Below are 12,306 nucleotides of genomic sequence, written 5' to 3'. Positions count from 1 at the left end.
CCTCAGTGCACCCACACAGGTGCCAGAGTGTGGCAACTAGGATATTTTCACCGTAACTTCATTGCAGTGTTAATGTAAGCCTACATGTGATGCTGATAAATAAACTTTTAAAAAAAAACTAAGCACCAAGTTTAATTGGTGCTCGAAGTGGTGAGCATTTCCACTTTTGTTTTCATAGAACATAGAACATAGAACACTACAGCACAAACAGGCCCTTCGGCCCACAAGTTGCGCCGATCACATCACCTACCAACCTACAGACCTATCTATAACCCTCAATCTCATTAAACCCCATATACTCATCCAGAAGTCTTTTAAAAGACCCCAGCGAGTTCGCCTCCACCACCACTGACGGCAGCCGATTCCATTCACTCACCACCCTCTGAGTGAAAAACTTACCCCTAACATCACTTCTGAACCTCCCTCCCTGCACCTTAAATCTGTGTCCTCTCGTAGCGACCATTTCAAACCGGGGAAATAGCCTCTGAGAGTCCACCCTATCTATTCCTCTCAACATTTTGTAAACTTCTATCAGGTCGCCTCTCAACCTTCATCTCTCCAGGGAAAAGAGTCCCAGCTCCCTCAACCTAACTTCATAAGGCATGCCTCCCAGTCCAGGCAACATCCTTGTAAATCTCCTCTGCACCCTCTCAATAGCTTCTACATCTTTCCTATAGTGAGGCGACCAGAACTGCGCACAATACTCCAAATGAGGCCTGACAAGGGTCTTATAAAGTTCCAGCATTACCTCCCGACTCCTAAACTCAATCCCTCGATTAATGAAGGCCAGTACACCATACGCCTTCTTGACCACCTCCTCCACCTGCGAGGCCGATTTAAGAGTCCTGTGGACCCGGACCCCAAGATCCTTCTGCTCCTCAACACTAGTCAGACTTCTGCTCTTGATGGTGTACTCGTTCATCCCGTTGGTTCTGCCAAAATGGACGACTACACATTTATCCGCGTTGAAGTCCATCTGCCACTTCTCCGCCCAGTCCTGCATCCTATCTATGTCCTGCTGCAACTTTTGCCATCCTTCCAGATCATCCACAACACCACCGACCTTCGTGTCATCAGCGAACTTACTTACCCATCCCTCCACTTCCTCATCCAGGTCATTTATGAAAATGACAAACAACAAGGGTCCCAGAACAGATCCTTGAGGCACTCCGCTGGTGACTGACCTCCATTCAGAAAAAGCCCCATCCACAACCACTCTCTGCCTTCTGCAGGCAAGCCAGTTCTGGATCCACAAGGCCAAAGGCCCTTGGATCCCATGCCCTCTCACCTTCTCAAGAAGTCTTGCATGGGGGACCTTATCAAACGCCTTGCTGAAGTCCATGTACACTACGTCCACGGCACTTCCTTCGTCAATGTGTTCAGTCACATTATCGAAGAACTCAACTAGGCTTGTAAGGCACGACCTGCCCTTGACAAATCCATGCTGACTATTCCTGATCATGTCAAACCTCTCCAAATGTTCGTAAATCTTGTCCCTCAGAAGCCTCTCCATCAGCTTACCAACCACTGAGGTCAGACTCACCGGTCGGTAATTTCCCGGGCTATCTCTGTTCCCTTTCTTAAAAATAGGAACTACATCCGCAATCCTCCAATCCTCTGGAACCTCTCCCGTCTCCATTGACGACGCAAAGATCATCGCCAGGGGCTCTGCAATCTCTTCCCTCGCCTCCCACAGTATCCTGGGGTACATCCCATCTGGTCCCGGCGACTTATCTACCTTGATAGAATTCAAAAGTTCCAACACATCCTCCTCCTTAATATTCACGTACTCAATCCTTTCCATCTGCTGCAAATCCATAACAAAATCTCCCAGATCGGCTTCCACCGTGAATACTGAGGCGAAGTACTCGTTAAGCACCTCCGCCATTTCTTCTGGTTCCACACAAACCTTTCCCCCCTCACCTTTTATAGGTCCTATCCCTTCTCTTCTTATCCTTTTACCTTTCACATATTTATAGAAGGCCTTGGGATTCTCCTTAATCTTACCCGCCAAGGTCTTCTCATGACCCCTTCTGGCTCTCCTAATTTCCCTTTTAAGTTCCCTCCTACAGTCCTTATACTCCTCAAAATCTTTAACATCTCCTAATTCCCTGAACCTCTTGTACACCTTCCTTTTCTTCCTGACTAGGTTCAACACATCCTTTGTGCACCACGGTTCCCTCGACCCACCAAAACCCCCTCGTCTCATTGGAACGTTGTCATTCAGAGCTCCAGACACACATTCCTTGAATATCTGCCACCTTCCTTCGGTACTTTTCCCTAAGAACGCCTCCTTCCAGTTTATTTGTCCAAGTAACTTCCTGACTTCTTCGTATCTCCCCTTACCCCAGACAAACACCTTCCTAGCCTGCCTGATCCTATCTCGTTCCAACGCAATTGTGAAGGAGATAGAATTATGGTCACCATATCCAAGATGCTCTCCTACCGAAAGATCCATCACCTGCCCTGGTTCATTCGCCAGTACCAGGTCAAGTACAGCCTCTCCCCTCGTAGGCTTGTCCACATACTGCGTCAGGAAACCCTCCTGAACACACCTAACAAACTCCTCCCCATCTATACCCCTTACCCTAGGGATATTCCAGTCGATGTTTGGGAAATTGAAGTCTCCCATCACGACAACTCTGTTATTAAAACATCTCTCCAGAATCTGTTTCCCTATTTGCACTTCAACTTCCCTGTCACTATTGGGCGGCCTATAGATTACACCCAGCAAAGTTTTTGACCCTTTGCTGTTCCTAACTTCCACCCACAGAGATTCTGTAGACAATCCCTCCACGACATCCTCTTTCTCTGTAGCCATGACACTATCCCTGATCAACAGTGCCACGCCACCACCCCTTCTGCCACCCTCCCTGTCCTTCCTGAAGCACCTGAAGCCTGGCACCTGAAGTACCCAGTCCTGTCCCTGAGACATCCAAGTCTCCGTAATGGCCACCACATCACAATCCCAAACAGCTATCCACGCCCTAAGCTCATCTACCTTATTCACTATACTCCTTGCATTAAAATATATACACTTCAGCCCCTCAGTCTGGGCATTTCCCATCTCCACCACCTGTCTAACCTCCCTCCCATACTGCCTGCAGTCCTCCCCTACCTGGGAGCGAACCTCCTCCGTCCCAGTTTCCCCAACACAGTTCCCTCCCCCCATCCTTTCTAGTTTAAAGTCCCCCCGGTAGCCTTAGCCAGTCTTCCCGCCAAGATACTAGTCCCCCTGGTATTTAAGTGCCACCCGTCCCTACTATAGAGGTCCCACCTACCCCTAAAGAGGTCCCAGTGATCTAGGAACCGAAATCCCTGCCCTCTACACCAGTCCCTCAGCCACGCATTCACCCTCCACCTCATTTCATTTCTTCCCTCATTCTCCCTTGGCACAGGCAGCAATCCTGAGATTACTACCTTTGCTTTTCTCTTCCTCAGCTGCCTACCCAAGGAGTTGCTTCTTAACCCTCATCAGTTAAGCTAACAACCTGTAGTTTCCTGCTTTTTGCTCTGGATCAAGGAACAGAAACCATGGCAAGTTAGTAACAAGCTCCTGGTAACAAACATGGACAAAAGAGCTGAACCTAAGAGGCAAGGTGAGAATGACTGCCCTTGACATTCCGGCAGCATTTGACTGAGCATGGCATCAATTGTGGGACAGGATGGTGGCACAGTGGTTAGTACAGCGCCAGGGACCTGGGTTCAATTCCAGCCTCGGGTCACTGTCTGTGTGGAGTTTGCACATTCTCCTTGGTTTCTTCCAGGTGCTCTGGTTTCTTCCCACAATCCAAAGATGTGTTGGTTAGTTTGATTGGTCATGCTAAATTGCCCCTTGGTGTCAGGGGCATTTGGAAGGTTAATATGTCAGGTTACGGGGATAGGACTTGGGTAGGATAGTTGTTAGTGCAGGCTCGATGGGCTAAATGGCCTCCTTCGGCACTGTAGATTCTATGATTATATCAAGGAGCCCTAGCAAAACTGGAGTCAATGGGAATCAAGGGAAAAGTTCTTCAATGTTTGGAGCCACACCAAGCACAAAGGCAGATGGCTGCAGTCATTACAGGCCAATTATCTCAGTTCCAGAACATCAATGTAGGAGTTCCTCAAAGTAGTGTCCTAGGCCCAACATCTTCAGCTGCTTCATCAATGACTCTCCACTTGTAAGATCAAAAATGGGGATGCTCACTGATGCCTGCACATGTTCAGCATCATCTGTGACTCATCAGATATTAAGCAATCCATGCTGAAATGCAGTAAGACCTGGACAATATAAAGCTTGTGCTGACAAGTGATAAGTAACAGCCAGGCGATGACCATCTGTTGCACATCGATTTGTGGGATGTGGGCATCGCTGTTTAGACCAGCATTTATTGCCTTCCTTAATTGTCCTTGAGAAGTGGTCTGAGCTGCTGCATTGAACTGCTGATGCAGTCCATGTGTTGTTAAGGGAGAGAATGCCAAGATTTTGACTCAGTGAAAGAATACCTTTTCAAGTCAGGATGCTGAGTGATTTGGAGGGGAACTTTCTAGGTGCTGGTGTTCCCAAGACTCTGCTGCCCTTGTCCTTCGAGATAGCAACCGTGATGGGTTTGAAAGGTGCCGTCTCAGAATACTGGATGAGCTCCTGCAGAAGAGAATCTAACCAGTGCTCCCCTGACATTCAGTGGTGTTACCATCACTGAATCCCCCCACTATCAACATCTTGGGGGGTCACACTGACCAAAAACTGAACTAGAGTAACCAATAAATAGTATGCCTGCAAGAGCAGGTCAGAGGCTAGCAATTCTACACCAAGTACCTCATTTCCAGATTCCCCCAAAGCTTGTCTACCATCTACAAGGCACAAGTAAGGAGTGTGGTGGAGTGCTCTCCATTTGCCTGGATTAGTGCAGCTGCAATGACATTAAAGAAGCTCAACACCATCCAGGACAAACCAGCCCATTTGGCAGCCCTTCACTCTCTCCACTATTGACGTACAGTGGCAATAGTGTGTACCATCTGCATGATGCACTGCAGGAACTCATCCAGTATTCTGAGATAGCACCTTTCAACCCCATCATGGTTGCCATCTCGAAGGACAAGGGCAGCAGACTCATGGGAACACCAGGACCTAGAAAGTTCCCCTCCAAGTCACTCACTATCCTGACTTGGAAAGGTATTCTGTCACTGAGTCAAAATCTTGGAATTCTCTTCCTTAACTACACCGTGCATGTACCTACATCATGGACTGCATCCGCAGTTCAATGCAGCAGCTCAGACCACTTCTCAAGGACAATTAGGGAGGGCAATAAATGCTGGCCTAGACAGCAATGCGCACATCCCACAAGTTAATATGCAACAAAAACCAGAACGACAGTCTTTGAACTGCCACTGCAACAGTGCTCCTGCTAAAATGGATTGAGAAGTGGTCAGGGCCCCTGTGCAGCCTACTCCCAAAACTGTAGGAAACCCCATTTGCAATTGAGGAAAGACGGTTGGCCCAAGAAAAAAAGAGTGCCATTAATGGGTTGTGGGGTCCCCAGAAATTATTGCCCAATCAACCATTCAGGCCTATTCCATTGAAAATATGTGGGAATGGAGATCTTGTTTTAAATGTTTAACATTTATAGCATAACTTACATTAGTTTATATATTACTGACAAATATTAGAGAACCTGTGTCTTCCACATATAACATCTCCGTCCCATAATTTACAATATCTACAGCCCAACATCAATCTGGAAGATTAGCTCCATTTAATGTATGATGGAGGAGTGGACCAGGGTATCTGGAAGAGTGTGGTCCCTGTGCAATGCTGATGAGGCGGGGGGTAGGTGAGGGGAAGATGTGTTAAATAGTGGAATCGTGCTGGAGTTGGTGGATTTTGGCAGACTGCCTTACCAGTAAAACAACTCTGATCTTATCCTTGTGCATATGTGCTTTCCAGCCAGAATCTGTATCATGAGCAATGGCAACACCAGCTGTGTTTTTTGCTCCCTAACAAAGGGGCACTTAGATCAAATGCTACTCTGACTGAAGTCAGCTAATGTAACACAAATCCCAAGTTCAGTCTTGAGTCTTTAAGTCAGGCATGGCTCAGCTACTTCAGAAATAAACTCGGGCATCAGAGGCATCAAGTAATAAAGGACAAAAAAAAACTTCACTTCTCTAGCACTTATAAAATTAGGAAGTCAGATATCATTGACGTACCAGCAAAGTCTTTGACATTAACATCAGCACCCTGACTGATGAGCTCTTTTACTTGCTTGGTTTCACCACGAATGGCTGCCATGTGTAATGGAGTTTCTCCTCGCTCATTTCGTTTATTAACCTTGTCTTTTTGTCTGGATGAGGAGCTTGGAGTCTTTTTCTGCCCTGGTGTTGCTTGAGATGGATGGTTCGGAGTAGAATCTAGTAAGGAGAATAAATTAAAATGTCTGTTCAGTAACTTTGAAAAACTGTAATCATGTGTCAAACTGTCCAAATCTATGTTTATTCCAACAGTCTGGTTTGACTTCATACACAATGCACAAAAATTGAGCATGAGCCCGTGTGGTCATTTTCTTACACAAGGGTACAAATTTCTTGCTGCCCCTTTCCTTCACATTCCTTTGTCCCTACATCTGCAGTATCTATGGCCAAAAGGAGAGGCAACCAAATTCCACTAACACTACTCAATTTATCTTCAAGGGGTTTCAGAATTCACTAAAATAATTCATGTCTTAGAAACACTGACAGTAACTACTCTGTGATACCACTTTTAAAAATAATGGTGAGGGAGAATGTTAAGAATGGACTGAAACAGCTGCATAAAACTCAAAATTTTCCACTGGTCTTTCCAAAATCAAAAGACTTTTAAGGACTGATACTGTGCATCTGTTAAAGTCCTAATATGGACATCTAAAAGTGTGTATAAATGTACAACCTCATGCGTTGTTGGTTTGGATTTCAAAATGGCTATGTTATAAATACATAGAGAAAAAAAGAACGTGTAAATATTGGGGTGGAGGGAGGAAGAGAAAAGGGTAAGAAAAGCAAAATTGAAGAATACAACAAATATAGAATAGCTTCTTCAAACAATGTTGTTTTTGAAAACTGCTACAATCAGACACTGATTGGTATTGCAAGATAGAATGCTATTCTGTCACTTCTCAAACCAAACTCAGGATGATGGTATGAAAGTCTTTTCAATTTGTTTGATGTAAAGCTCTTTTGCAGAGTAAGATTGTGTAGTTTCTGGTTAACATGCCATAGCATAAAACTTCTCAATGAATTTCCAGGATGGCTTCCTGAGCCAAAGTAGAAAGGTGCTGGGCTTATGGAAATGTAGTATTATTCATGAATACCAATCACTATCTAGAAACCCAATTGGAAAAATACACACATGAAGACCGGTGAGGTTGAACTGGGCTCAGTGCGATCTTTGTAGTTCCCCACGTTGGCATGGCATGAACAGCCCCTGCTTTAGGATTGGGGAAGGGTGGAGGAGAAGCATAATTGCCCCATATTTAGCAATCTCATTGGGAGGAACCCCAATGATGGCTGATCTGGGAAATGGGAGCAAAGTGTGGTGAGGTGTGGTGAATTGTGGTCTGCGACTGGGACAGGGTAAAGACAGCTTTTTACCATATCATCCATCGTCTGAACCTAAACTGCCTGATGTAGAATGCTGTGGAAAAAAACATTCTAATTGTCAGCAATTGTACAATCCAAATATCATGAACATAATGGTCTACGTACTATTTAAAAGTAGAAGACTTGAAGCAATATCATCCCTTTTAAATGTGCTGCTAAAACGCTGATACCAAAGAACATTCATTCACTAACCACCATGTTTTTATAGCAACCCTGATGTGTTGAATGTCCTAATTTAAAGCAGTAATTTGCACTCGTTGTTCTATTACCTCACCGAGAATCAACAGTGTGCATGAGCCTGGGCACGAGTCCTTATTAAGATATATACGGGGTCCTTGTGCATGAGTTGCAAAAACCCAGCTTGCAGGTGCAACAGGTGGTCAGGAAGGCGAATGGGATGCTGGCCTTCATAGCGAGGGGGATTGAATATAAAAGTAGGGAGGTCTTGCTGCAGCTGTATAGGGCATTGGTGAGGCCGCAGTGGAGTACTGTGTGCAGTTTTGGGCGCTGCACCTGCGCAAAGATATTTTGGCCTTGGAGGGAGTGCAGAGGAGGTTTACTAGGCTGATACCGGAGTTGAGGGGGTTGAGCTATGAGGAGAGGCTGAATAAACTGGGCTTGTACTCGTTAGAGTTTAGAAGAATGAGGGGAGATCTCATTGAGACGTATAAGATGATGAATGGGATGGATAGGATAGCGGTGGAGAGACTCTTCCCGCTCAAAAAAGACAGTAGGACTAGGGGGCACAGCCTCAAGATAAAAGGGGGGCGGTTTAGAACGGAGTTGAGGAGGAACTTCTTCACTCAAAGGGTGGTGAATCTCTGGAATTCTCTGCCCGTTGAAGTGGTGGAGGCTGCCTCGCTAAATATTTTTAAGACGCGGGTTGACGGGTTTTTGATAAGAGAGGGGATTAAGGGTTATGGGGAGAGGGCGGGAAAGTGGAACTGAGCAGCAACAGATCAGCCATGATCTTATTGAATGGCGGGGCAGGCTCGAAGGGCTAGATGGCCTACTCCTGCTCCTATTTCTTATGTTCTTATACTGTTAAATTCAGAATTATAGGAAATGATATTCTTAAATGTGGTCCAAATGTTGGGAAGGATTGTTTCCCGAAACAAGAAACACAATTCTTCTATTTGACAGTCACTGTAAGTCACAGGTGAGAGTTTTATCAACTCATTTGAGAGGCATCACAGTGAGTATGAATTTAAACAGGTTTCACTTTCTGAATTTACTTTGCTGGGGCAAAAGACCCAATTCTGATTGAAGAATTTTGTATGCCACTTTGCTGCGCTCTTCAACGTAAAAGTATCATAGAATCCATTATAACATCAGCTCTGCAACACCAAAAATGTACACATCAGTGTTTATCAGAGGGCAAGTTAAAAGGCACCCTACCATAGGCTAAAGCACATCGATGCCATTTCTTACTACATCAGCTGTAAATCTTGCTTCACACCAGAAAAGCACTATTTTGTTCAAGTCAGGATTTATTTTATTAAAGTTTATTTACGTCAAGCGTCTATTCATTTTGGTATCATTTTAGTGAAAAAAAATCGAGATTAAAAAGTCATTCTAGTGAGTAAAGCTTTGACTGCGCCCACATTCGATCAAAGGAGAAAGAAAACACTCATTTTCTGGTCATGACACATTTTTTCCACAGATACTAAATGGCTCACTCAGTAAAGGATTCTACTTTGTGGTTTAGCCGAAAGCCAGTAAAGTCTTGTTAAGAAACGTCAAAGATTAAATAATAATCACAACAGAAAATTAAGTTTTGCCTCTGACACTACAGAGGTTTTAATCCATTTATTGATCATTCTGTGGAAGAACCTCCTGAAATCGTTCAAATTTTGCCATTTAATTTGTCAGATTGGTTTTAAGCATTGATTTGGAGCTACATTTCTATACATTTTGTTTTGCATACCTTAACAAAACCCTTCAGTTGCCTCTGTCAATGCCGAGAGGCCCAAATCCTTCAATCTCTGCTTCCCCTCTCAATTGAATTTTTTTCATAGTGAGCAGGATTTGATTTTCAAAGAATGGTTGAGCAGAGCATGGTTCCCTTTAACTTTCTTTTGGACATATCGTTCAGAATTTTGTTTTAGTCACTGCTACTTCAGTGATTGGCTGAACCTGGCAAAAACTTCATTTTCAGCTTCTCTTGCACCAATCTTGAAGAGTTATGCTGCTCATATCTGTTTGCAATATCTTCCAGTTATTAATATTAAATTTTATTAGCCACTATTTACTCACTTGCATATCTTTGTTAGTTATTTTGTAGTTTCCAAATTATTGGATCCTCCTAGTCTTGTTTGGAGCAATGAAAGTTGTGTTTCGGAGTTCAAGCAGACGTGTAGCACCTCAACAGGATCGATCTCTTTGTTCTGTCCCTGAGCTCCTGAAGCTTATATTGCCACTTCTTCCTATCAAAATGGATAACTTCCCAACTCATCTGCCCTGTCTGCCTTTTCCATCAGCCTGTCAACATTGTCTTGAAATCTATCACTACTCTTCTCAGTTCACAATACTTCCACATTTTGTACAATTTGCAAGTTTTGAAATTGTGGCCTGCACACTCAAATCTAAAAGTCTCAAAAGTTTTTTTTTTAGGTTTATTTATTAGTGCCACAAGTAGACTTACATTAACACTGCAATGAAGTTACTGTGACAAATTCCCTAGTTGCCACACTCTGGCACCTGTTTGAGGAAAAGGAGGGAGAATTTAGCGTGACCAATACACAATCAGCACTTCTTTGGATTGTGGGAGGAAACCAGAGCACCCATGCAGATGCGGGGAGGACATGCAGACTCTGTACAGACATTGATCCAAGCCAGGAATTGAACCCAGGTCCCTGGCCTTGTGAGGCAGCAGTGCTAACCACTGTGCCACCACGCTGCCCCAGATCATTAATATAGGGTTAATAACACACAGAAGGAGGCAACTCAGCTTAAGGCAACTCTCCATTGTGTAATTCCATACCCACAATCTCATAGCCCTGCAAGATTATAAATTCCTTCAAGTTCTCATCCAATTTCCTTTTGAAATTATTGATTGTTTCTGCTTCCACTATCTTTGTGTGCAAGTTCCAGGTCATTACCATTTTGCTGCGTAAAAACTTCTTCCTCATATTCCCCACCCCCAACCACTGCATCTCTTGTCCAAATTCCATGATCCATACTAACAAAAACTGTGAAACAAGGACTCATCCATAGGAACTCAACCACAAAGCTGCATATTACAAGTCTGCTCATTATCGTTACTCTTCGTCACTATTTGATGGCCCATATAACATGCCCAGTAGTGGCAATATAAGCTAAAAAGGGGCAATGACAGAACATCTAGGAGATCAATGTGCACAAGTTGTTGAAGATGAAAAGGCTGGTTGAAAAGCTATTAAAGGGCCAATGGGATCTTAGGGTTCATAAAGCAGAGTGCAGAAACAAGGAAATGATCAAGCTTAATAAGATACTGATCTGACCTCCACTATTGTGCCTAATTCTGACTGACACTTTTGGAAAGATGCTAAGGCTTTAAAAAGGGCACTGAAAGATTTATGAGAATGGTTTCAAGGACGACAGCCATAGGTGGATAGACTGGAGAAGCTGGAATTGTTCTCCTTGGAGAAGCTAGAGGGGAAACTTGATGGAGGTGTTCAAAATCATGATGAGTCCAGACAGAATAGATAGAGAGAGAGAAGCTGTTCTGCTTGCCAGAGGGTTTGGAAAACCTCTTTACATTGCTTTTCTTCTTTAATTCACTCCTTAAAACCTAACAATTTGACCAAGTTTTTGGTTAACTAACCTAATATGTTCTCAAATGGTTCAGTGTCATCCTTTGTTTTACATTGCTCCTGTGAAGTATTTTGGCATATTTCATTTCATGGATTCTACGTCAAGTTGTTATTTTAAGTACCTCAACTACTGCCTCTCATGCTGATTTTGTATTCAGTGACACAGAAAAGCAGGCAGCAAGTTACTTTTCCAGCTAGCAGAGACCAGCTACTGACAGAAGCGATACAAGTCTATCATTAGAATGCAGAACCAAGAGCAGTACATTGTTTCTTCTGCAGATACAATGCATGTTTCTTTGTCATTAGGCACCTGGGCTATGATCACAGATTCTAGTTTTATCAGTACTCAAAGGTGTGTATAAAAAAATGTTATGCATTAATTAGACACTGTTAGCAGAACTGCTAATTTTGCTGCTATACTCAAAATACAATTCTGCATTCATTTTGGCAATTAGAACTAAATGTCCTGTGTTTTTTCAGGTAGCCTGAAGAAGTTCTGCTCATACTCTGGAGAAATAAATTTCTTAAACTTAAGAAAATTAAAAGACAGACTACTGTTCGTGGAAAAACAAGAAGTGTGACAGCTTTGAGACAAAAAAAGACTGATAATCTGAGCAAAATTATTTTAAAAGATACCAGCAAACAACAGCAGTGAGGACAGTCCGAATGGCAGTCAGACAAAATCAACTGGCCTGTGCAGTTTAATCCTCCTCCTTTGTTATACTTCCATATACAAAGGGGAATTGTACTGAAAAGTATTATTTTGAGGTAAGAGTGGCAATGTGGAGAGACAAAATATCACGATTAGGGTGAATCTCCTTTCTAAATTTCACACTTGAAGTAACAGCTCAGTAAGCGGTGTTGATTCTTGGCTTTATTTACACGGCAATAGGTA

The 12,306-nt window shown here is 43.5% G+C and overlaps 1 protein-coding gene across 4 annotated transcripts in view; it reads right to left on the bottom strand.

Annotated features, from left to right (window-relative positions):
* Positions 1 to 12,306, bottom strand: part of ankrd12 (ankyrin repeat domain 12) — a 222,177-nt gene that overhangs the window by 28,282 nt on the left and 181,589 nt on the right. For all 4 annotated transcript variants that reach the window (XM_080194656.1, XM_080194653.1, XM_080194655.1 and 1 more), the window contains one exon: positions 6,193 to 6,393. In XM_080194656.1, coding sequence (XP_080050782.1) covers positions 6,193 to 6,393 — 201 coding nt within the window. The remainder of the gene's footprint in view (positions 1 to 6,192; positions 6,394 to 12,306) is intronic.

Source organism: Carcharhinus amblyrhynchos, chromosome 8 (assembly GCF_965287045.1).
Source record: "Carcharhinus amblyrhynchos chromosome 8, sCarAmb.v2.hapA, whole genome shotgun sequence".
In the NCBI taxonomy this organism is placed as follows: Eukaryota; Metazoa; Chordata; class Chondrichthyes; order Carcharhiniformes; family Carcharhinidae; genus Carcharhinus; species Carcharhinus amblyrhynchos.
This window is presented reverse-complemented; position numbering and strand designations above follow the sequence as displayed.